General features: G+C 38.6%; 1 protein-coding gene and 1 pseudogene across 1 annotated transcript in view; both read right to left on the bottom strand.

Annotated features, from left to right (window-relative positions):
• Window positions 1-25,707, bottom strand: part of GTF2B (general transcription factor IIB) — a 36,817-nt gene extending 11,110 nt beyond the window's left edge. Inside the window, exons 1-4 of the mRNA XM_026004833.2 lie at window positions 25,336-25,707; window positions 24,897-25,042; window positions 19,685-19,791; window positions 1,073-1,206 (exon numbers count right to left, since the gene is read on the bottom strand). Of these exons, the coding sequence (XP_025860618.1) occupies window positions 1,073-1,206; window positions 19,685-19,791; window positions 24,897-24,913 (258 nt within the window). The 5' untranslated portion in view covers window positions 24,914-25,042; window positions 25,336-25,707. The remainder of the gene's footprint in view (window positions 1-1,072; window positions 1,207-19,684; window positions 19,792-24,896; window positions 25,043-25,335) is intronic.
• Window positions 6,907-7,282, bottom strand: LOC112924505 (RING-box protein 2 pseudogene; annotated as a pseudogene).
• Window positions 25,708-27,350: the final 1,643 nt, after the last annotated feature.

Below are 27,350 nucleotides of genomic sequence, written 5' to 3'. Positions count from 1 at the left end.
ACTAGCGATAGTGGTTACTGGTTTCTGATGAGGAAAGAGGGCTGCAGTGGGAACTGAGTTTGGGGGTTAAGGGTGAAGAAAATCTTGGAAAATTGTGTTTGTTTTCCATTGATGTTTGACTCATGAATTTTCTACTTAAAAAAAATTAAACACTAAAAAAAGAGTGTCAATTAGTCGCAATCTCAGATTTTAAAATGTCCTTCGTATACTTTTCCTCCAAACCTATAAGGCTAAAACAAATGCAGAAATCAGCTAAAGATATTTCTGAATATAATACTATCAACTCTTACCCAAGTCTACATTATGTTTTTCAAATTTTATATGTATTTTATAGGGTATGAAAAAAGAATTAATGACCTGCTTTTTCATAACATTTTCTTGAAGACAAACTATGCAGTAGTATAGCTCAAGTCCTGAAATAGTACCCCTTCCTTGATTAGTTCTTTGGATTATTGCCACCACTCCTTCCAATTCAGATAAAAGAGCAAAAAACAGCCAAGCTGCCAGACAAATTATGCTGTTGTCTTATCTAACAGTAGCAGCTACCATTTACTAAACACATGCTACATGCTGGGCTATAAATACTTTACATACATTCCCACCTAACCTTCCAACTTTCTAATAAATACTCTTACTCTCACCTTACTGATGACAAACGTACATTGCTTAGGTAAGTCATGAATCCACCATTGGAAAACAGGCTATTCTGAGCTATAATTTATCTTAGGTAATGTGGGGGTGGGGGGAGGGAAAGACATCCATAATATTCAAGGAACGTATCAATATGAACTCACAAAGATCATGATACATTCAATTTTTGTGCAAAATGTGCCTCATGGAAACAAGGGCCTGAGATAGAATGTAATTTCGATCTGTTGGTCTCCCCTTTAAGGTAGAAGAAGACCTGTGTAAGGGAACAATCATTCACAATAGTATTACTGGTAAGTTTTATTTTCAGGTCAAAATTCCTCATGGGGGCGGGCAGTGAAGGATACTTTTGCAAAGTTCCCAAACTCTCAAAGGCTGGGAGTTCAGTCCACAGTTTATGTTTCCTGCCAAGTGGATTTATTACCTTGCCAATCATGGTAGACAAATCTCCATCACTCAGAAGAGGATTCTGAGAGTCTCCAACTCGGGATGGATCTTTTGTTGCTTTATCATTGCTGAAAGTTCTCCATTCAGATCCCACATCAATAACCCGGTCACCTAAGAATATAAACACAAATCAAAACGGTCTTGTCAAGACAGGATTTACTGAACACTAAGACCTTTTATTCCTAGGAAATCACAACATGGACATCTGGGCTCCAGTTTAAGTTTCATGTCTCAGACATCTATCCTCAAACAGTCCTTTATTGTGCCAGTCCAATAACAACCCTCTTTAACCATTATGCCAAGATTAGTCATATTCTAACTCGTAGAAGAAAAAGAATTGGGATGCCTGAGTGGCTCAGCTGAGCGTCTGCCTTTTGCTCAGGGCGTGATCCTGGTTCTGGGGATCAAGTCCCACATCGGGCTCCCTGTTAAGGAGCCTGCTTCTCTCCCTCTATGTCTCTGCTTCTGTGTCTCTCATGAATAAATAATATTTAAAAAATAAAGAATTACCCTCCCAAAAAAAGCAAAATAAAGCTACTCATATGTGATGCAAAGATAAAAAATATAACTGCAGACCAAAATTTGCAAGAAGCATAGAACAAAACACTGCTCACGATGGTATTAATGCACACAATTTCATACAAAAAGCTATTAAATTTTCATGGGAAATGCTTTGCAGAGAACTGAGCCTAAGCTTAGTTTCAGTAACTACTGAACAAAAAAAATATTTTTGGCCAAATAATTTATACACAGTAAAATGTAAAGCCTAGAGCCAGTGAGAAAAAAAGCCAGGTAGGGAAACTTCTTTTTAAGTAAAGAGACAGTGGTGAAATAGATCATGCGAAGAAGCAGATATGAACAGATCCAGTTGATAACTGCTTTGAGAGGAATGCTCGGTGACTGGTAACATCTCCACAGACAAGAGTCACCACTGAAAACTTGCATATGCTGTCACTGCATAAACATTTTCTCTTAATCCACACAGGCTTGTAAAGGGTACCACTTTTACTGCCCCTTTTAGAAATAAAATTAATTTGCCTAAGATCACTCAACTAGAACTGAAATATGCATCAGATCCCAAAGCCTGTTATTCTATACTGCATCTATAAAAACATGAGCTCTTCCACCAAAGAGTGATAAAATTGAAAGCAGAAACCAGGTCATTTGCACTGCTGCCTAAACAGAAAGGAGAAAGAAACAGCAGAAATTAGTTACCTTAGCAATTAAAAGAGGTGCTGGTACTGACAGTCAATTAACATAACAGTTCTGAGAATGGACTCTACCATTTGCTGCTTAGTCTTGGACAAATTACATCATTTTAGCTTTAAATTTCCCCAATAACCTTACAGTTTAAAGACCGTAAAGATTAAATAAACTAATACAGGTACAGTTCACATAAAGTGATTTAAAAAGTTCAAAATGAGTGCTTGATATTAGCTATTTGTTGCTGTGAATGAAAATAATATAACATATTCTGACATTTCTCTCCTATTGGTGAGGGGAATAAGGAGAGCACTGGTTGTAAAACACCTGTCTTCATAGCAGACTTTAAAAGGAGCAGAGTATTCCCACTACAGGTATTTGATCACAGGGGCAGTAAAGAGAAAAGGAAGGAACTCAATGTATACTTGGCTAAATCTTTTTTTTTTTTTAAGGTTTTATTTTTTTATTTATTCAAGAGAGACACAGAGAGAGAGAGAGAGGCAGAGACATAGGCAGAGGGAGGAGCCTGATGCAGGACTTGATCCCAGGACCCTGGGATCATGACCTGAGTGAAAGGCTGACGTTCAACCAGTGAGCCACCCAGGTGCCCCTCTGCTAAATCTAATGAACTATTCTCTACCTAGTCAATTAAAATGCTTATACTCCAAAATAATCATCTAATCTTTGTGTTCTATTTAAGAAAACATGTAAATGTGCAACAGTTATTCGCTTCTGATGGTTTTGGAGTAATTTACTTTTCTTTGAACACTGGAATCACTTGGGAGTACCCAGCTATCACTTGGGACTATCATGTGTTCCTGTGACAAGGGAACTACAGTTAGAGGCAGGGTCCCCACCTGCCACACCTGTATGTAGTAAGAATGGTTAAGGAAAGCAGAAGCAGGTGATCAGTTTATAAGACAGCTTCAGCAGATGAGAGATTGAACAGGTGGCCCAAAAATAGGATAGAAAGGTAAAATGGATGGACTGTCATGATGGATTTCTCTGCTTCCTCCTCATAAAAACAAACATCACTGAACTTGGGAAGCAATTCGAATTATAATATTTTTGAAAGTAATGAAACCTATAATCATAGACTGAAGGTCTTACTGCAGTACTAACCAAACAGGGCTCTTGTCTCAAATAGATCACTCTAAGAGACTGATTTTTCTTCCTTTTTATAAAAGAGTAATAATGCTTGCACATATATATATATATATATATATATATATATATATATATATATATGTATGTATGTATGTATATGCAAAACAAAATAGGATATTTTGTTACCTGTATTCTCAACACCAGAGAAAGCTACTGTAAATATTTTAGTGTATATATCTTCTGCTTTTTTAATTCGTGTAGGTTTTTCCTAAAATTATATCATTTTGTGCCTGTTCCATGAAAATCTCTATTCACTACATCTGTATCATACCAAAACAAGATTTTTAAACAGTTTAGCCCCTTTAATAGCATCCACCAATTAAAGTGATACCCTAATGTCTCCATGCACTGTTTTCATTTTTAAGATCTTTTTAATTTGAGGGGTGCCTGGGTGGCTCAGTGGTTGAGTGTCTGCCTTTAGCTCGGAGCATCATCCCAGAGTCCTGGGATAGAGTCCCGCATCAGGTTCCCCACAGGGAGCCTGCTTCTTACTCTGCCTATGTCTCCTCCTCTCTCTGTGTCTCTCATGAATAAATTAATAAAATCTTTAAAAAATATTTTTTATCTAAGAGATAGCAGAGGGAGCTAGAACAGGAGTGGGGTGGGGGGGTAGAGGCATAGGGAGAAGCAGAGTCCCTGCTGAGCAGAATCCATGCAGCGCTTGATCTCAGGACCTGAGCCAAAGGCAGATACTTAACTGACTGAACCACCCAGGTGCCCATTTTCATTTTCTTAAAGATTTTATTTATTTATTTGGGAGAGTGAGAATGTGCGCAGGTGCATTTGAGTGGGAGAACGGGCAGGGGGTCGGGTGGGGAGGAAAGGGAGAAAGAGAATCTCAGGTAGACTCCCCACTGAGCAGAACATCTCAGGACATCTGTGCAGTGGATCCCAGAACCCTAAGATCACAACCTGAGCTGAAACCAAAAGTCTGACATTTAACCAAGTCACCCAGGCTCCCCATGCACAATGTTTTCAGAGGGAAAAATGGGAATCTAACTTTGCTAGTTAGAGAAATAAAAACACAGGAACATGCACGCAACAGAAAACTACTATGGCCTTCATATTTGGGATTACTTGACAAATTCTAAATTAAAAAAATCAAGTATCATTATCTTGTAATATTTTAAAGAATGTATTAAGAGAACAGCATAAATGAAAAGATAGGGAGGTATGCTCACATCTTTCAAGTGTCTCTAGAAATCTAAAAATGAGGCATCTTGGCTAACTAGTACTTTACTTCATAGCATATTCCTTTTGGCCCCAAAATAACCTACCATGAGTTTCTTTTATTGGTTGCTTTGTACTGCCTTTAAAAAGAAATATGAATTAGTGGGAAAAGAGTAGTGCAAGGAAGCTGGCCTAGGATAGTATAAATAGAAAACCCAAAACTTGGTAGTGATGTAATTTTCCCACATATGTGGGAACAATCTACATTACTCATTCAACAATCTGTGATTTGTGCTTAGAGCCATTCCCTCTTTTTATATTTTACTGCTCAAAACATAGCATTGGTAAGAAATAAAATTTCCAAAATAACTCAAATAGCATATCATGAAACTGTAACCGGACCAACAGATTAAGTGCATGAGTAACAAAATAGGACTGACCATTCAAAAAAATCAGAGTGCATAATGGATTTTCATTTGAAGAAAACCTAAATGTGGCAGCATTTTAGAAGTTGCTCTGGAAGAAAACTACAATACATAAACTTTTCAAGGGTAAGTACACAAGGCAGCCATAATGTTTGGGTATAATCAACCTTTGAAAAAGCAGCGGCCTGCCAATAAACACTTGCACACACACACACATACACACACACACACACACAAAACCTCCCACCCATATCCTTTCATGTTCGAGGAACATGAACAGAGGAACAGGCCAACTTTTACAAGTTCCACTCTTAACCAAACACTGATTTTTGTAAAATGAACACCAGATAGAAAGTCTATATATGAAAATTTATAATAGCCAAAATAAAACCACTACTATAACATACAGAACACAGCACGGTTCCTTCCTCCATCTAGAGTGGGACTGCTACCACTTTGACCAGGTTCCCGAGCCAAAAAAGTAAACACATTCAACATGTATATCATAACATTACACACAGGTACACTTCTCAATCCATGTATTAGAGAGCTGTCAGAAGAGAATGAAGTAATTTTTTGAAGTGAACAGAATAAACCATTTATTTTTATTACAAAGTAAACTTCTGATCCAATGCTACACTGGTAAACAATTTCCCCTCATTAATGTTCCTACCTAAAACACAGTTTAATTACAACATAATCTGACTGGAACTTGAAAATACTTCTGTTCCATGACTGAACAGTGAGGTGAGTGTAGATTTAGGTTATCTTGATGAACCAAAGACAGGATGACAGCCTAAAAGACAACTGAAATTCCATATGGCCAAAAGTTAAATTTTATTTCACTGGCCCAAACTTATTATTATTATTGGTTATCAACAATATCCAGAATGACTTCAGGAAGGAGAGGTCAAATTTCATCAATCACCCCCTCTCAGCCAAAAATAAATAATAAAGGATAAGGGTTGGGTTTTATTTTTTATTTTTTTTTTTTTTTTTTTTAATTTTTATTTATTTATGATAGTCACAGAGAGAGAGAGAGAGAGAGGCAGAGACACAGGCAGAGGGAGAAGCAGGCTCCATGCACCGGAAGCCCGACGTGGGATTCGATCCCCGGTCTCCAGGATCGCGCCCCCGGCCAAAGGCAAGCGCCAAACCACTGCGCCACCCAGGGATCCCAAGGGTTGGGTTTTAAATTTCACTTTGTTACTATAACATTGTCTTTTTTTTTTTTTCCCAACTGATCCACTATAAGCATATATCTATTCCAAATGGAACTGCTTCCACAGCCCTTTGGATATCAATAAATAAATTACAGTCATTCAATTTGTAGCTCTTTTCTCCTTTAAAGTACTTCTAAAAAAAAAAAAATAAAGTACTTCTAAGCAGTATGTGTGACATATACTACAGAGGTAGGAATGACCATCTTTAATAAATTGTCTTATTATAGAGGATTTCTGAAAATGAAACTGACAAATACTAACATGCCTTTGATGAGTACCAAGAGACCACATAGCCATCTCCTCCTTTTTTTTTTTTTAGTTTTTTTTTTTTTTATTTATTTATGATAGTCACAGAGTGAGAGAGAGAGAGAGAGAGGCAGAGACATAGGCAGAGGGAGAAGCAGGCTCCATGCACCGAGAGCCCGATGTGGGATTCGATCCCGGGTCTCCAGGATCGTGCCCTGGGCCAAAGGCAGGCGCCAAACCGCTGCGCCACCCAGGGATCCCCATCTCCTCCTATTTGAAGAATTAGTTCCCTGGAATGTTCTGGCCTTCACAGGGCACTTGATAACAAGATCCACCAGGGCTCCAAACAAATGCGCTAATAAAGTCCTCCACCATTCTCATTTGGCGATTCTTTGGACCACCCAATCTTGCTGGGAGAGAGGGTGGTGATTGTCCTGTTTCCCCCAAAGGGACATGTAGTGGTTGTGAAAGGAAGGATTACATTCTCCCCAGACCACAACACAATCCTCTTGTTCAATTTTGGCTTGACGTCTAAGACAGGCATCCATCACCTGGACCCAGGAGATGGTGCGCCTATTGCACTCCATGTCCCAGCTCCACGTGGCCACCGCATTCCACTTTTTGAGACAGAACATTTGGTTGCCTCCCGGACTTGGAGCCTGAGCTCCCAGAGTGAGAGGACCCGGTGCAGGGTTGTTCAACATCTTCCACGTTGGCCATGGCGGCAGCGTGGAAGCCTGCAGCAGAGACGTTAGGTTGGGGGGAGGGAACTAAGATATTTTTACCATATTCTAAGAGAGTAAGTTTCATTTCTTTTTCAAGAACAATTCGAGAATAATTGCCAAAACCATTCACACCAACTGCTATGGCACCAACCTCATGATTTGGCATTTCCACTCTTAAATATTTATCTACAAAAGTCTCATACAAGAATGTTCATAGCAGCATTACTCATTTTACTAAAAACTGGAAACAACCCAATGTCCATTAACAGGAAAATGTATACAATGGGATATCTCTCAGCAAATAAACTACTGAGACATGCAGTAATGTAAATGCATTCAAAAACACTATTGAGCCCAGAAAGTCACTAAAAAACCATACTACGTGATTCTATTTATAGGAAGTTCAAAAACATGCAAAATAATCTATGAAGATAGAAATCAGTACAGTGGCTGCCACTGGGTTTGGGAACAGAGGTGACTGACTAAAAAGAAATATAAAGGAACTTCTGAGAACGGAAGGAAATGGTCTAAACATCCTGATTAGTGTGTTGATAACAGCAGTATATGCAGTGTCAAGGTGCAAACTCTACATCTGGGATCTGTGCATTATACTGCATGCAATTATACCTCAATAAATTACAAATGAAAACTCACTCTCACCAAAATACTGTTGATTTTGAATTAAGCTGCACCAAACCTATCCATTATTTTGGCAATGGCAGAACAATTATCAATCTTCTTGGACAAGGCAATACTTTCTTAAGCTCTACTTTCAGATTATATGTATGTCACATTTATGACTAGATCTAATTTTTTTCCAGTAAAAATCCCATTTTCTAACTAGTAATTGCTGTAATATTTTATATGCTTATATTCAGCCACTTTTAATAGACTATTAATTTTTAAAATTTGATCTGAATATTCTAGATATAGAATCCCATCAGTGGCAAAGAACTTGTTCCTCTTCCAATGCTTAACTTCCATTTCTATTTTATATCTACAGCACTTGTCAGAACTTTCAAAACAATGCCTTTGATTTAAAACAGAAATGTCTCCAATATTTCAACATTATGCATAAAAGTAACACGTGAACTAAAATAGACATTTATTAAAGCATCAGTCTACTATAATGCAGACTATCTTATATTGGGATTGTGCTGAGTTCATTAAATGTTTGTCATCTTAGCAAAGCACAGCATTTCGTGAGTTATTCTTCTAGTGCTTATGCATTAAGATAAATTAAGTTGTTCTCGAGTAATAATTTCAGGCCAGTGGCTTAAAACAAAGGTTTCTTTCTTATTCATACCACATGTCTCTATATAGGGATAGGACAGCTTGCTATGCCATCCTCACTCAAAATGATAGAATTCCTACCACTTGAGACAAGCTGGGGGGGTAAAAGAATGTGGTTAAGTTATGCACTGACTTAATAGTTTCGAATAGTAATATTTCCACTCACATGCCGTTGGCCAAAGCCAGTCAAGGAGTGATGCTTAACTTCAAAGAAGGTGAAAAAGCATAAAATTCCAGGTAGCTCAAAGAACCAGGAATATCAGCAAATAGTCATCAATGCTGTTCCACACAACAATTAGCAAACAGAATTTAAGCACTGTATTTTGCGGGAAATTGTTCTAGGACTTCCTTTTTCTGTTAAACAACAAACCAAGGAATCAGAGTTAACATTACTGGTTGGTGATTTGCAAGTCTTCACCAAGAATATATTTTTAAATGTTTAAAAGACACACTCCCAACTGGTGTGTAGGATTCTTGATTTGCAACCACGAGGGTCTACTGCCACAAATGTACATTTTCTTCCGCTGCACCTTTAATACTTTATCATATTCACCTGGATCTTCAAGTAATACCATAATGGCTATCTTGTCTTTACCACTTCCTCATTCATTCTTTATATTCAGATTGCTTCTCTGCTTTGCTGATTCAATTTTCTAGAATGTTGAGTCACCTAATTACTATCTAAAACAGTTTTACTGGGACGCCTGGGTGGCTCAGTGGTTGAGCATCTGCCTTTGGCTCTCATGAATTAAAAATAAAAAAATAAAAGTTTTACTGTGTCTCCTTGGGTTATCTTATTTCTTCCTGATAACATTTAATAGAAATATTATGGAAGCTTTATTTCACTGATCCCCCAAATATCCGTTATTTTCTAACTTTCTTCTAGTAAACTATGCCAGGGGCAGAATTTTATTAAGTCCATTGGATCACTGTTCCTCTTCACTGTAGTTTTTATTCATAAGCCTCAGGTTGACTTTTCTGCTTATCCATCCTGTACTAAAGAACGATTAATCCATGCCTGGTGGTGGCAGTCATGGTGGAAAACCTCCTAACCCACTGCCACCAGGAATTCCCAATCTCTCTGGGTACCCACAGCCACTGGCAGTTAACAGACGACCCAAATAAAATAAATTCCCAGGATGACTCTAGAAACTTATCAGGAAGGATACAGGCAGATTTGTGATTAAAGCAAAAATAATAATTGCTTAAACAAGATAGAACTTCCTCACATTAAGAGACCACAGTGAACAGTCCTACTAGACTAGTGTGACCCAGGCTCCTCCTACCTTTTTAATAAGCCATCTTGATCATGACTAGCATTTGTAGCATAAGATGCCTACCGGTGGTTCCCTTTATCATGTCTGTATTCTACCTAGTGGGATGGAGAAAAAGGGAGTGTACATCCCTGATGGCAGGATCCAGAGTTGCACATACCTGTTCTATCTACAACTCACTGGTTAGATCACATGGTCATGCCTAGCTACAAAGGAGGTGGGAAATACAGTCCAGTTGGGCAGCCACACGCCTGCTTAAAATGTGGGGATTCTACTACTAAACAAAGAGTGGGGTAATAGATAGCAGGCCAACAACCCATGGCCTCTACTACTACAAGGAATTATGGGGTAGGAGAGAAAGGAGAAAGAATGTCCAGTAGAACCAAGGTACTTTGCCTCATAGTCTAAAGGAAACAGTACTTCAAGACAAACTTATCTAACCTTCTTACCATGCAAGCTATAAACTAGAAATCCAACCAGAGGTTATTTTGTAGTACAATATAAAACCAGAATGGCTTATAGTAGCAATCTGAACAGTGCAGGGGAAAACTGCAATATACCAAAAGCAGCCAGGAAGCCAATACTGAAGAGTCTGATCTTTTAAGGCCTGACCTAGCCTCAGAATTTTTTTAATTGTAAATTAACAAAGAAATTTTTAAAAAGAGTATTAGAATGAGTTACCCTAAATTTTAATTCTTTCTGCCATCTTCCTAGAAAGTGATTTGAGCATTTTGGTATACAACTAGCAGTAGAGAATTCAGAAGTAGGAGTCTTAGAACAACATTCTGCAAATTACTTGTTTTCAAAAGATAAATTAAAACGATTTGATTTGAAACTACAAAATTTTTCAAAACATGCCATGTCTGAAAGTTCAATAATCAGAATGTATTACTCAAGGTGGACAAACCCTAAGCATTGAGGTTTTTTAAAAATAATTTAGGTGCTTTGAAAAATTGTTTAAGTCAACACACTACATGTGTTAGTCTAATGCTGAAATGAAATGCATCATTAGCTTCCACACCTTCCTAGTCATCTACCCTTCTACCATTCCTCCTTATGCTATTTCAAAGAACCTTGATTTTTTAGTTTAGTTTCTGTACATTCTTATCAGAAAGCTTGCATTACGTGGCACCTAGGTGGCTGAATCAGTTAAGCGCCTGCCTTTGGCTCAGATCATGATCCCAGGATACTGGGATCATCGAGCCCCCACATCAGGCTCCCCACTGAGCAGAGCCTCTCCCTGCCACTCTCCCTGCTTGTACTCTTTGTCAAATAATAATTTTTTTTTAAAAAAAGAAAGCTAGCATTAAACACAATTTTCAAGAGCTATTTGATCAATAGATACTTTAAAAAGAAGTACCATTAATACTATAGCCAGTCTCTAAATCACAGTTTATGTTCCCACAATGTAAACTGAGTAAAAACTCAAAATGATTTACCACTTAGAAACGAACCCCATCATAGTTAATTTCCCAGACCAGCCCACAAAAGCCTACTTTATCCTGATTTGGGGACTTAAACAAAAATCCGTATAAGTCAGTACAATTACCATTCAGAAAACCATTTGTAAAGGAAAATGCATTGTAAATTCCAGCCCTGTGTATCTGAATAAATCTTTTTTTCCTCAAATACACGCAGGTTTGCAGCAGCAGCGTCTACACTGAAGAACTGCAACCCTGATGGAAGATGCATCCTAACCTTGGTCAAAATAATTTGAGTCATTCACATACTAACACTTTCAGGCCTCTATCCTATGGGACATGTTTCTTTATCCTTCCACTTGGAATGACCTTCCCTCCATAAACCCTTCCTCATGCTTAACGATCAGGTTTCAATGTAAATTAAACAGTAATTTCCCCAGGAAGTCACTGCTTCCTTCCTTTGTGTTCTCAACAAACTTGGAAGATCTGGAATAGAGCTTTTACTATGCTGTGATGTATTAATACACTCTCCTCCCTTTACACACAGTAGCCAAAGAATTGCTCTAGAGCTTGCTTATAGCACCTGATCCTTCCCTCCCTCTCCCTGACCAGCACAGCACCTTAAGAGAAAACAGGCTTGTTAAGTCCTACAGATCTGGATTTGAAAGGCTCTCCGTCACCTACTAGATGTAAAATCTTAAGCTAATTACCTAAGAATTGCAAGCTTCAGTTACCCCCCAAGAGTGGCTGTGTTAACCAAATAAACTTAGTAATGCTCTGATGCTTAAGGTAAAATAGTACCTAAATTAAAAATTCTAAATTTAGGTTAAGAAGGCTATTTGGGGGGGGGGGGGGGGCAGCTATCTCTGAGGGCTTAAGGAAGAATTTGAAAGTGAATATTCTTTAATTTTTTCCTTTAGGAAACACTGCTAATGCAAATTTAAAAATGGTAATCTGAGAAGAAAAAAATAAAATAAAAATGGTAATCTGGTAATCTTTAAAAATAAAAATGGTAATCTGGTAATCTTTAAAATTTTATGGGGGGAGAAACCCCATAAAATCCTTTAAAACGGAGAGTGTTCAATCTGGTAGACTCACCCAAACACATTTGCAAACTGACGTGCTATGATGAATGGCATCTCAGAATCACCTGCTTTTTCTACAAGGTTAAGAGAAAAGGAGTACTGGTACCCCCAAAATATCACAGAAATCTCATACTATACATTTTACACATTATCTCATTTGATTTTTAACAACAACTAACAATTCTGAGAGGTATGGTAGCTGCTCCCCGTTTGGGGCGCGTGGTGGGGGTGGAGGGATGACTTATTTTTACACATGAAGAAAGTTAAGCTTGGAGAAATTACGTAACTTGCTTATAGTTACATGGCTCATTAACTTATAGAGCCAAGCCTAGATTTGAGGGCCACTAGTTATACTAGGAGCTATGGACACGCATAAGCTATCTGCCCCACAGGGATCTGCAGTCTGCTGACGCGGAAAAGATGAAAACCCAAATGTACAGAAGATCTCAAAAAATGTGGTACAATAGTACAGATGTGTGTCTCTTAATAGGTTACTGATTATGATCTGAACTAGAATTTCTAGAAATGGGGTTTGGAATCTTTAAACAGCTGATTCTTAATGCACATTTATACTTCAGATGCCCTGGTATAAACAATATCCAGAATGACTTTATAAAGAAGTCACGTTGGCTCATCTTTTTCATTCAAATATACCTATACTATTTACTGGTAGTTTCCTTATATTCCTTTTAAGAACAATGAAAGAATTCAGGTTTAAATGGCACATAAAAAGTGGCTTTAACTAGAAATGATAACTACATCTAAACACCACCTGATTGAAATCCTAATTTATAAACATCATAACCAATTTTATGCTTTAACAGCAGCTTACTAACTTAATACTTTGCTGGCTATAAACAATGTACAAGGTGAAATTTTGAACAGATAATCTAAATATGATTACACTGCCACCTAGTGCTCAATTTTTAGTGACACAACCACACTGTTAGGATTTGCGGGGAGAAACCCCATAAAACAGTGCTGTTAGAGCCAACAGTTGCATGGTAGAAACGGCAAAGCTTTGCTTTAAAAATTGGCCTTATTTTATTTATTTTTTTAAAAAAGATTTTATTTATTCATGAGAGACACACAGAGAGAGGCAGAGACACAGTGGGAGAAGCAGGCTCCATGCAGGGAGCCCGACGCGGGACTCGATCCCAGGTCTCCAGGATCACACCCTGGGCTGAAGGTGGTGCTAAACCACTAAGCCACCAGGGCTGCCCAAAAATTGGCCTTATTTTAGAGATCACTACCTATACCCTAAGAATCATTGGTAAGATTAAACAGCCAATGACAAATCATAACACTTCCCATGTTTAAAATTAAAGTCTCGTAATTCAAATAAAAGAGAAGTCAAAGTAGGCAATCACTACATGTTAAATAGTATTAAAAATAGCCACAAAATATTGGAAACCACCCAAGTTACAGGTGAAACTAAATACCACACAACTAAATACCACCCTCCTAATGTGTGTCTCCACAGCCACCTGTTTGACAGAGGTTTGACAAAGTGTAACTTCCAAAGATGGCAGCAATACCTTTCATCAACAGTTGAGCAGTATCTAGTGTTGAATTTGATATTAAAAGGAGTTAGTGACAACAGTCTGCCCTAAGTTTAAGTACAAATTAAATATTAAGTATTGAGTTGTTCAAAAACAAATCTTAAGAGTTCGTTTCTATAGTTGTCTGATTATTTAAATCAAAAGCTATTGAAAATGCTTATTCAATAAATATGGCATAATCTAAAAAGTTTCAGACAAGGTAAAATGTTTTAGCAAGCACATTCAAATCATGTAAACCAAGATTATTTATTATGAAGCACAGAATGACATCTGTATTTAAATCTCTGTGAACATCAATATCCCAAATATAAAAAATGCCACAAACTTTATGCCCTTAGTGGGTTGAGGATATCTGCCCAGGCTAATTTCTTCCCTGTCTCTATAGCATAAGAGATAAAGGCAGAACCGAACTGGAAACAAAGAGCATATTCCTTTAAATCAGCAAGTTGATGCAAAGCCAATTAAATATATAATACAATCTAAATTTATAATCAATCTATGACAGTAACATATGCATTTATGTATATATGTACACACGTACATGTATTTTTTAATTTAGACTCATGGACTGTAATGTTCATTTAAGTTTTCAACATAATTTGATTATCTCTTCAGCAAAACGGAACTTTGTTAGCAGACTCTTGCCTTCCATCTTCATGGAACAGATACTTCATTTGCAGGACACACTACATGTTTAACCACAAATACATGGATGAGGCTACTGTGTATTTTAAAACAGGTGTCTGTTATATTTTTGTCCGAAAAACCCAGTTTTTAAAAAAGATTTTATTTATTTATTCATGAAAGACACAAAGAGGCAGAGACACAGGCAGAGGGAGAAGCAGGCTCCATGCAGGGAGCCCGATGTGGGACTCGATTCCAGGACTCCAGGATCACGCCCTGGGTTGAAGGCAGGCGCTAAACTGCTGAGCCACCCAGGTATCCCCAGAAAAATCAATTACCATAAAAAGACATTTCTGTATACAGAAAGGAAATTTAATCAGATTATTTTTTTTAATTTTCAGGCCTTACAATTTAGCCTAATTGCTTTAGTTAGGATAAAATATAATAGTTTCAATGCTGGTGTTCAAGGTTGATAAGTAAATAAAACAAAACTAAAAGAAAACTAACTTGTTTGGTTTGATATAAGCAGAAAAATGCAAGTAAAGATTAGAGATTCCAAGCACAAAAAAAGGACTTAAGCCTTATGAATTAGATCTTCCTTCTCCAGTTGGTTAATCTTACAGAACTATCATGCTAGTTTGAAGTGAAGCTGATGGAAGGGTTGGGAATAGAATGCAAAATTCCTGAACTGCTTTTTAAATTAGGAGAGCCGAGAAGCTGAAATTATCTGCAACCTCTATCTCTTTTTTTTTTTAATTTTTATTTATTTATTTATGATAGTCACAGAGAGAGAGAGAGAGAGAGAGAGAGAGAGAGAGAGAAGCAGAGACACAGGCAGAGGGAGAAGCAGGCTCCATGCACTGGGAGCCCGATGTGGGACTCGATCCTGGGTCTCTAGGATCGTGCCCTGGGCCAAAGGCAGGCGCTAAACCGCTGCGCCACCCAGGGATCCCCCCCCCCCTTTTTTTTAATTTTTAAACCTCCATCTCTTAACTCTTACATACTACCAGTTTGATCCCAATACTATGGAATTAGAATGTTCTCATTTAACTTATGGGTTGGAAAACATTTTTCTCTAAAGGGCCTAATATAGTAAATATTTTAGGCTTTGTGGGTCAAGAGGCTAAACTGAGGCACTTGCATGAAGAGGAAAATTCCACTGATTTTTCTGTTGATGAAATTAAAACTATAATAATAGCTGAGTATAAATTGTTGTAATACATATCTACTACTGAGAAAGAAGAGAATTCTCTTTTGGGGTGATAATATTTCACTTAATTGGAATTCAGTTAGTGTTCTCTATCATCAAAATCAATTACAAATGTTCATCTGTCAATGCTGTGTTAACAGGATTTTATGTATTTCATTTTTTAAAAAGTCTTTTTCACACACAGATAAGAACTGCCAAATACTGATATTAATCTGCAAGCATATGATTTTAATTGAGCATATTCATTGCTTGAAAGGCATTTATAGAATTTTATTACATTCTTCTGATATTTTGCCTTTTAACATGTCATTACATTGTAGATTAATCACTCCCAATTGAAGGTTAGGTGGAAGGTCCTTAATTGCAGAGTTAAACAGATTCTGAAATATGAAAATTTCCTTTGCATCCAGGTCTGGAAAACACTGATTATAGTTTGAGTTTGGAAAATATAGCTGCTGCAGATTTGTGTGGGAATGAAGATCCTAGTTCCTGTTTTAACTTCTGACAGTAATGAAAGTTTATAAAATATATTAAAGCAACTTGACGTTATTTGTGATTCAAATAATGTTGTTGCCAAATTGACTTTATTACAGTGCAATCTTAACATATAGGCACTATTTTGCCTTGTAATTCTAGGTTGAATTAATTAAGAAATATTAGCAAGTCTGCAGCAAAAGCTAATTTCTAAGCCATCCAGTGTTCAACAGTAGTGGTCGAAGGCAGGACTGAGTTCAGAAAAATTTCAACCTTGGCCCTGAGCTCAAAAACAATTTTAAGAAAACTCTGCTACCACTAAGCTATCAAATTACTCTGTGGTAGGCAAGTTGAGATATTCAGCTTCTATTTCTGACAATGATTCACTGAAGTGCTGACAGTTAAGTCCATGAGAGTGAATGAAGTTCACTACTGATATACCGCTCAGTAACAGAACAGATTCAAATCTCTTCTACAATATACTTGCTGACGAATACAATAAATAACTACATGCTTTACAAATCTTACACTTTCACAATCTCTGTCCAACTAAGTCTTCTTCCACATGTATTTTTATCATCATCAGTTATAACACATCTTAGCAGATTCCACTTCAGATTGTACTCAATTAGCATTTTTGTAACTTCTTTAAAAATAGTTTCTCCTGTAGTTGTTCCATACAGATGATTCAAACTCTTAAAAACTCTGCACTGACACAATGAATCAACAACTCAGTAACATCTATCTAGTCATCAAGAGTCTAAGGAAGAAAAAAAAAAAAAAAGTCTAGGAAAAATACTTGAAATTTGCCTGGACATTTAATCGACTATCAGTGTTGCTCCCAAGGTCCTTAGTTCTTCAAGCAACTGTTTTTGCTGAGAGGCTAATTTTCTTAAATAAGTTTTTTTCTGGACACATTTCTTCAGCTATCACAAACACAAATTAACTAACTCATCATTGGTAAATGGCTTACCCTATATGGGCTACAAATAAGCCACTCAGAAACTTACTTTAACTGCAGCCTTACTGTACTCTTTTATTGTTGTGAAGAAATTCTGCTGTGATAAGATATTCCACTACACATTTTCTAAATTTTCTGATCATTGTTTTATTAAATTGGTATGAGAATTGTTTATCTGGTAAGGTAACATGAAAGTTTATTATATTCTTTTAGCAGAGCTATAGTATCACTGCAAAATAAATTCAAAGCTTTGCCAGCTGATTCAATAACAAAATAACCCTTAAAAGCATGTACTTTAAAATTTAAAAGCATGACTTTCAAAGTTCACTTTTTTCTTTTTGTTTTGACATGATGGGTATGGTAATAAAGTAAAATGTTGCAGTATGGAGACAGGCTTTGTACTCAAAACGCTAAGGAATTTTAACTGCATTACTGGGATTTATAGTGCACTGGGCAGCAGTATGAAGTGAAGAGAGCACCACATATGGTTTCTGTGGCAACTACTAAATTCTGCTGTCATAATGCAAAGGCAGTCACAGACAATATATAACTAGCCAGTGTGGCTGTGTCCAATAAAACTTTATGTATGAATGCTGAAATTCAAATTTGATATTATTTTCATATATCCTAAAATATTTCAGATATCCCAAAATATTATTGTTCTTTTGAGTTTTTTTCAACCACTTAAAAATGTAAAAGCCATTCTTAGCAGGCAGGCCATATATAATAAAAGGTGGTGGGTCACAGAATGCCAATCTCAAAATGAACTCATTTTACTACAGAAGGCAGAAGGCAATCTAGGACAGAAATGTGACTCCAGGGATCCCTGGGTGGCGCAGCGGTTTAGCGCCTGCCTTTGGCCCAGGGCGCGATCCTGGAGACCCAGGATCGAATCCCACGTCGGGCTCCCGGTGCATGGAGCCTGCTTCTCCCTCTGCCTATGTCTCTGCCTCTCTCTCTCTGTGTGTGACTATCATAAATAAATAAAAATTAAAAAAAAAAAAAAAAAAAAAAAGGACTTGCAGTTGTCAAAAAAAAAAAAAAAAAAAAAAAAGAAAAGAAATGTGACTCCATGCAGACAGTGGAGCTACACTACCACACTAAACTTGAGTTTCTCATCTCTGAAATGAAGATATTAGTAGTACTTATCGCAAAGGTTTCTCTGAGGATAAACTGAGTGAATACATAAATCATTTAAAACAGTGTCCAGCATATTCAAGCTATTAATATTGCTTCCTGAATAGAATTCGATTAATTATAAGTGGATTATAGTTCCTATTAGTGACTCTGTATGATTTAAAACTTCCACTGGAGGTCTGAGGAGAGCAGTCTACTTGGATGAATACTGCCAATGTCCTCCAAGTAAGGCAATTCCACAATGTATCACCACCAATGTTTCTGTTATACGTCCCATAATCCTACTAGCACTTTCATTTCTAATTATTTCAACTGGCTAATAAGTCCCACTCCTTTTTTAAGGGCTAGCGTCCACCCCCCCCCCCCCATAAGAATCATAAGAATAATTTTTGAACAGACCGTTTCTCTTCAAAAGTTTGGCTATATATCTGGATAAGCGAGCAAGTAGAAACAAAATGAAAATGTTAAGCAGTGTTTTTGACAATAACAATCTTATACCAGAAATTCTTAAATAAATCATTCTATATAAGCAATTGGATCGTTAACTAAAAGGCCTTGGGTAAGATTCAGTGCAGATACACCTTTATTACCCTAAAACAAATCTTGTTTAAATATCTAAAAGCCACAAAAGTTGGATTAAATTTATTCATTTTTTTAAAAGATGTATTTATTTCTTTTTAGAGAGAGAGAGCAGGGGGAGGGGAGCAGAGGAGGAGGAACAAGAGAGAGAGAGAATCTCAAGCAGATTCTGCACTGAGCATGGAGCCCAACATGGAGCTGGATCCCACAACCTGGAGTTCATGATCCGAGTCAAAACCAAGAGTCAGATGCTTCACCCAGGCACCCCTAATTCATTATTTTATAAAAATAAGTGTCACCACCACCCCCACTCTACCCTCAACAAATACTTAAGACTAAGAGGGGTTCAATAGGGACTCCTGGGTGGCTCAGTCTGTTAAGTAACTGCCTTTGGCTCAGGTCATGATCTCAGGGTCCTGGGATCCAGCCCCGCCTCAGGCTTTTTGCTCAGCGGGGAGTCTGCTTCTCCCTCTCCCTCTATGCTTGCACTCTCTCACGTAAATAAAATCTTAAAAAAAAAAAAAAAATGAAGACTAAGGACTGAAGGTCTTTTGGATTGGTTGTCTCAAATTTAAATGTTCTTTCATATCCAACATCATGAAATATATGCATTTGTATAGGCAATAAAATATGGTATCTCTGATTTTAGACTTTTTTCCCCTAATTCTTTTTGTATGTTGGTTGTAAAATAATTAAGAATTACCTGTAGGGGAAAAAACAAAATGTATTCATTAAAAGAAACTTCAGGAAATGCACAAAAGCAAAGTACCCAAAATAGTGATTTCACTTAAAACCATAGTAACTGCTCACCTACAACCAGGCCACATTCTGGACAGATCATATCACCAGCTCTGTAGTCCTCCACTAAAATCGCATCTGGATGGTTTGGACACGTGACTCTTGGAAGAGCATCCAAACTAAATGAAAAAAAAAAAAATTTTTTTTATATTCTCCCAATGTAACAAAGTAATCTTTTAGGGGCAAGGGGTAAAGGAAGATTTGAACAATTCCCCAATACTATACATGTGTAATACACTTAAGCTAAATCTGCAAAGTAAACATCCCAGTTAGCTAACTTTTAATTCCAGCTACTAATTAACAGATTCCATTACAATTGTTTTTTCTAAGAATAGTTTCAGGTCTGCAGACATTAAAGGCTTTAAAAACCTAAAGGGAAAAAAGCAAGTGTTTTTTCTTTTAATAGGTAGGTTACTTCGATTTTTAAAAATCTTGATTAGCATAGAAATGACTAGCTACCATAATAACCTGTGACATTTACATATAATGATCTGGTTTGTGTGACTTACCATTTATTTTTCTGGTCAGAATACATTTCAACTCTGTTTTTTTTTTTTTCCTACTTGCTGAATATCTTAGTAATAGATTTAGAATAGCAGACCGAACCTAACAGGTAGATAGGAGAACAGAGGATGTGCCTGCATCTGCTGAACTTAACACCTGAAGATTTCATTTAGTCAAAAAAATGAGTTGCTACCATTCAAGAAATGGTTTCAAAAGCTACTTTTTAATCTATTTGTGATAGTACTAATGTGCTCAATTATTCTACTTTGAAAGTAAAGCAGTTTGGGAAAGACCCATCAATCTTAAATGACACAAAATCAGTTTTAAAAAGCAACAAAGAGGGGTGGCTGGCTGGCTCAGGTGGTAGAGAATGTGACTCCTAATCTCACGGTTGCAAGTTCAAGCCCCACACTGGGCATAAAGCTTACTTAAAAAAAAATTTTTTTTTTTTAAATAAAAAGCAACAAAAATATTTAACACAGATTTAGTAGTTATTTCTCTCACAATAATTAAACGTTTGGTATCATGGAAAATAAGCCCTCTTTAAAAGTTCACTTGAGGGACACTGGGTGGCTCGGTGGTTGAGTGTCTGTCTACCTTTGACTCAGGTCATGATCCCAGGGTGCTGGGATGGAGTCCTGCATCAGGCTCCCCGTGAAGAGCCTGCTTCCCCCTCTGCCTGTGTCACTGCCTCTCTATCTCTCATGAATAAAGAAAATCTTTAAAAAATAAAAATAAAAGTTCACTTGAAATACAACACAAGGTTAAATTATGGCCATCGCAAATATACATCTAAAAGACATTATTAAACATTCTTACAGTAAGCAAGCAGATAGTTGTGGTTCAGGTAAATTTTTCTAACATCAGCAAATATAATTCAGAATATCAACTCTCAACATAGGTGATTCCCACTGAATAACTGATAAAATAATCCACATCCCAAAATGTATAAATTCAAGTTAACCAGAACATGTCTTGGATCTGTTCATTGGGAAATGGGAAATAGAAGTTTGTTTTATAATCGTACTTATTCCATAAATTCCTATTAGGAAAATATTTTTAAAATTATGACATAAATTAAGAGGTTAGTATAAATTATGAAAAACTATGTTGAAATAAAGGAAAATCTTAACAGAGTAACAATAATTACAAATAGGCAGCCATACGGCACAAAGCATACAAAGATAAGGCCATATATTTTGCACTATTAAAAAGTAGAATTATCTTGTATGTATGCATATAAATGATATATAAACATCTCAAAGATACGCTAAGTGAAAAAAGTTAGGGATTTTTTTTCTTAAAGATTTTATTTATTTGAGAGAGAGGGGGACAATCTGAAGCTAACCCTGCACTGAGCACAGAGTCCGATGTAGGGCTCAATCACACAACCAGGAGACCAGGACCTAAGCTGAAACCGTGAGTTGGACGCTTACCCGACTGAGCCACCTAGGCACCCATAGGGATTTTATACAAAACTAGAAAAAGTATGAATTACAGTTATATGCAGTAACAAAGATGATTCTCAAAAATACTGATCAAAAGAAAGTAGGCAGGGGATCCCTGGGTGGCGCAGCGGTTTGGCGCCTGCCTTTGGCCCAGGGCGCGATCCTGGAGACCCGGGATCGAATCCCACGTCGGGCTCCCGGTTCATGGAGCCTGCTTCTCCCTCTGCCTGTGTCTCTGCCTCTCTCTCTCTCTCTCTCTCTCTCTGTGACTATCATAAATAAATAAAAAAAAAAAAAAAAGAAAGTAGGCAGAGGAAAACAAGCCATTTAAATAAACCTTAAAGTGGGCAAAATAAATCTATGGCATTAGAAGTTGGGATATGGTTATGTTTGGAAAGGGGGTAATGGCTGAGGGCACAAGGAGGCTTCCAGAGTGCTAGTGGCAATTAATTTCTTGACCGGGGTGGTAGCTATGTCTGTGCGCTCATTTTTAACTGAACTGTGCACCTAAAATGTGTGCTAACTTCACAAAAATGGTAAAAAGGTAGCAAACTGTTTACAATGGACTTTGGGGGAACAAGAGAGATTGGCACTGTTAAACAAGTTTGTTAAACTATTAGGAAAACATCAAGAAACTGGTTATGATGGCTGCTTTCAGGGGAGAATTAGATGGCTGAGAGCTAGGCAAGAAACGAAACTTCTTTTCACTTTTGTTTTTGTACTACTGTGTGTTACGTATCCAAAATAAAATGAATCATGAGGGGCAGCCCCGGTGGCGCAGCGGTTTAGCACCGCCTGCGGCCCAGGGCGTGATCCTGAAGACCTGGGATCGAGTCCCATGTCAGGCTCCCTGCGTGGAGCCTGCTTCTCCCTCTGCCTGTGTCTCTGCCTCTCTCTTCTCTCTGTGTATCTCATGAATAAATAAATAAAATATTAAAAAATAAAATTAAAAAAATGAAATGAATCATGATACAGCAGTCAGCTTTAATTAGAATATCCACAAGAGGGATCCCTGGGTGGCGCAGCGGTTTGGCGCCTGCCTTTGGCCCAGGGCGCGATCCTGGAGACCCGGGATCGAATCCCATATCGGGCTCCCGGTGCATGGAGCCTGCTTCTCCCTCCGCCTGTGTCTCTACCTCTCTCTCTCTCTCTGTGACTATCATAAATTAAAAAAAAAAAAAAAAAAAAGAATATCCACAAGAGTAATCAAAAAGGAGCCACAAGAGTAGGGCAGTGGGGGAAGGAAGAGAGAGAAATGAAAGAGAAAGAATGGAGTAAACAATCACCCAAGACATTAAAACAATTCAGAGTACCTAAGGAGCCAGATAAACCCAAATCTCACTTTATAACGATCACTTATTGGGTCCCCACTCTGTGCCTAGTGCTACACATATTATTCATCTTCATAGCAACCCTGCAAAATAAAGGTTATTTCCCTTCTAAAGATTAAGCTACAGAACGATTAGCCTGAAATTACAGAATAAGTGGTGGAGTTTAGACTTGAACTCACATTTGTGTTTTTCTCTGTGAAAACACCAGGCAGTTTCATAACCTAGTAACTATTCTCCCTTAAGGGGGAAAAAAAAAAAAGCTAAATGGCAGAAATACTAACATTTTACCTTTGTTCTCACCCGTAGAAAATTTAGAGATGGACAACTCAATGACACATAGATTTAAGACCTGGACGTGTCCAGAAACAATTTATTTCAAAAATTATTTTTTAACAAACGAAGAAAATAAAGGCACACAATGGTAAGTGTATTCTTTTGATAAAGAATCTAGCACATGAACTTAACTACAGTTAACTGCTGCAAATTTTTCTTACAAAATTCCTGTCCTATCCTATGGAAAAGCTGTGCCCAAGTGTGACCACATTTACTTTTCAGACCTACTGCCCTAAGACGTGGTAGTTAGGTGTCTTCAGGAAGCTCAAGTTTTCCACTTACCTACAAGAAAAGCCTTTCCCAACAGAGCCACACCCAGACCGAATGATTGAGTATTCAATCACAGAAGTACAATCAGTAAACAAGAGTGTCCCTGGCTTTGAGTGGTTTCCAAGTTGTTTTAGCTAACACTGCCTCCCCCAACACCTTTTTTTTTTTTTTTTCCCTTAAAAAGTACAGTAACATAAAGCAGTAAGTCTTAGCAGTACCACAAAAGGGCCCGGACTTCTCCAGTTTGCTGTTTTGTGATACTGGCTTTCACTGGGAACTCAATTCTCACAGAGGATAACAAATTCAAAAAAATTATGCCAGTTACCTCCCCAGAAGCTATAGAACTTGACACTTTCAATACATTATGAGCTAACTAGAGGCCAGCTGCGTGGTAACAGGAAACTGATAAGGGATTCTGCACTCTGTTCTGACACTGACCTTGGAAAAGTCAACACCGGCATGACTCAGTTTACACTTATGCAAAAATACTAATATCTACCTCGTAGTGGTAATGAGAGACTTAATTAGGGTCTACAGACATTTTTTTCGGACCACAGGATTAAAGGCTGTCTTTAAGGGCACTGCACTTATTTCCTGTAGATAGGAGTATATCACATTAAAAAAATATATCTTAGTGTAAAAAAAAAAAAAAAAAAAGACTTAGTAACTTCCCAGCGTATGTAAGCAATTGTCTGCAGGCAAGATGTTCTCCAGGAGAATGCAGAAGACCTCTGTAAAAATATAAACCTCTTAGAAGGGAACTTCTCAACTCTTCGGAAATGCCCCCAGCTTCCATTTCGGAAGGCCTCTGGGACGGTAATCAGTTCCCCTCGGGCTGACGTCCCTAACTTTACAGCTGTCAGATCGACAGGGGCCTGGAACTAACCCTTTCCCGCTTTTTGGAAAGGATCGTGGGCTGGTTGAGCCACAGCTGGAAAAACAAGCGTAGAAAAAAATTAACACGAAAAAAAAAAAAACAACAACAAAAACACCGCGGTTAAGATACCCACCCACCCCACCCCCCACCCCAAAAAAAGACGCGAAACGAGGGGGGGCTGGGGACACAGCGGCCCTCACAGGGTGGCGTCCGGATGAGCACACGAGCCAGGACGTCGGGTGGCACCGCCGCTGCGGGAACGCCGCGGCTCGGCAGCCCCTGCGCCGCCCCTGACAGCCCTGCCGTCTGGAAGCGCCTTTGTCCGGCTCGGCCAGCCAGTCCACCGCCTCCCCCCGCACCTCCGGAACGCTCAGCCCGACGCGGCCCCCCGGGGCCCGCCTGCCCACTCTGGCACTCTCCGCCCGCCCCTCAGCGAGCGCGGCTCGGCCGGACATACTAACCGGCTGGTAGACGCCATCTTCACGGCCCCGCGGCCTCAGCGACGAGCCGACCGACGCGCCAACAACAGGAAGCGACTGTGGCGACGGGACGCTCCGAGCCCGGCTTTTATAGAGCGAACTGCCCACGTGGTCACAATAGGGCGCGGCTACGGGTCGGGAGAGGGGCCAACAAAAGTGAGCTTCTGGGTGCCACGTGCTTTGCTTTTTTTTTTTTTTTTTTTTTTTAAATCTTCCTATTGCGTTGCCTTGACTTGCTGTGCGGCGGCGCGAGCCAGCTCGACGACCTGGGGGGGTTCTCGCGGTGACTCTAGGGGCGGGCTACAGAGCTCAGACACGAAGACAGCCCGGGCCTGGCGGTGGCTGCAAAGCCCGCACCCCCGAAGGCTCACCGTCCCCCACCCGGCTCCCTCCCCGCCGGGGGTTCGAGCGCAGGCCTTACCGTGCTTAGGGGCGATTCCTCTTAAGGCATTAGGAGTAAAGAGAGAGATGCACTTAAGTCCGCCTGAACAGGTGTCAACGTCGGCTCTGCCGTCGGCTACCGAGCTGTTTCTTCTCCCCTTTGGGTGCAAGCGGTGACCCCCTCTGCTCTGCAGGCGCTTTCCGAGTTGGCGGGAGCTGGAGCAGGGCCTTGGGAGGGCGCTCGGCCCTCGGAGGCCGGGAGAGGTCGGCGCCGGCCGGATTTTTTTTTTTTTTTTTTTTTTTTTTTTTTGTGGCCTTTGCAAAATCTGGCTGATTAGCCGAAGCACAGAGAGCTCCGTGGAAGGTTCCATACCCCAGAAGGACCCTCGGTTTATTACTTAGCCAAACTAACATCAGGACAGTGGTAATAAATAACAATAACCTCGCCACCCATCTGCTGAAAATAAACCAACCTTGACCCTGTGGGAATCAGAGGAAAGAGGGTGCTCCAGGTTTCTATGGGGATGAAGACAGAAAATAGTGGCTGCTTTGTTCACTTGGGCTTGGGGCTTACATGCCACTGAGCCCTCATTGTATTCTTGAAAGGTGGGAAAGGCTCACTTCCTTAGAACAAGGGTGTAAGAAGCAGAAGTTTAGGAACTGAAATCCAGCTGGAGAGGAAGAGCGCTTTTTTCTTTTTCTTTTTTTTTTTTTTCTTCTCCCAGTCTTCCAATCTGTAATTCTGTAATTTAAAAACTTGACTACTTGACTGTACTTTGGCTGGTGGGGGGTGGGAGGTGAGGGTCTCTCTTAATACCTGGAAAAGTTTCACAAATGCCAGTTCATTTCAGCTGTGCCAAATGCAACCAGAAAAGGGTTTGGGGGTGCCCCCCACCCATGCAGGCAGGACGTTTTTTATAGATAGAACACCTTGACTTGGAAGAAGAAGGGGGAGACCAGAAGGAGGACAGCTAGGCCCTTCTGGAAGATCAAGAATAAGGACCTATACCACCTAGTGGTTTGTGGTGGGCATTCAGTAATGTTTGCAGAAGAAAGAAATCAGAGAAGTTGAAACCCGGGAGGAAAGAAGCTGGACGGCCTGTTAAATTACTTCTGCCCCACCTGGAGAGTCTCTTATCTGTCATAAGCCAGTTAGGATTTCTTTTTGTTAAAATAGAAACAATTTAGGTAGGCCATTCTTTTGTTTGTACAACACTGGCAATTTATATAGCATCTCTTCAACATTTATCCCATTTAATCTTTACATCTGATCCTGGGATTAAAATACACAACTACGCACACACAAAAGCACATAGAGTTGGGGTCTTATCACATAGGAATCAATAACCCAGATTAGTGTTTACAAAAAATTCCGGTTTGTCAGTATCGTCATTTCTAGTTAACTTAAATCTGTGAATGAATTAAGTAAAATAACTCATTCAAATCAATTATTTAAATTAACTCATCTTTTTAACTTTTTAAATACTTATTTTAAAAGTTCGTATTACTACAATGAAGTCAAAATTGATGTGCTAGTACTTCTTCTAAAGTATAAAATGCTTTACATAGCTAATAAATTATTTTTTTACAAGGTGTGATCCATCTAGGTATATTTTTTTAAAAATTATTGAGGTATTACATACTATAGAATTAACCTGTTTAGAAATCAATGACATTTGGTAATTTAAAGGGTCTTTTTTTTTTTTTTTTTTAAGATTTTAGTTTTAGGTAATTTCTGCACCCAATGTGGAGCTTGAACCTACAACCCTGAGGTCAAGAGTCACATGCTCTACTGACTGAGCCAGCCAGGCTCCCCTTTAGTAATTTTAAGAACTTGTGCCTATATCCCTAATCCAGTTTTATTTTTTTATTTTTATTTTTTTTCCTAATCCAGTTTTAGCACATTTCCATCATCCCAATAAGAGCACTCATGCCCATGTACAATTCATGCCAGTTGGACTTCCAGCCCCAGGAATCAACCTTCTACTTTCTGTCTCTGTAGATTTATCTTTTCTGGACTTTTTCATGTAAATGGAATCATACAATATGTTGTCT

The sequence above is a fragment of the Vulpes vulpes genome, chromosome 3 (genome assembly GCF_048418805.1).
Source record: "Vulpes vulpes isolate BD-2025 chromosome 3, VulVul3, whole genome shotgun sequence".
Lineage (NCBI taxonomy): Eukaryota > Metazoa > Chordata > Mammalia > Carnivora > Canidae > Vulpes > Vulpes vulpes.
This window is presented reverse-complemented; position numbering and strand designations above follow the sequence as displayed.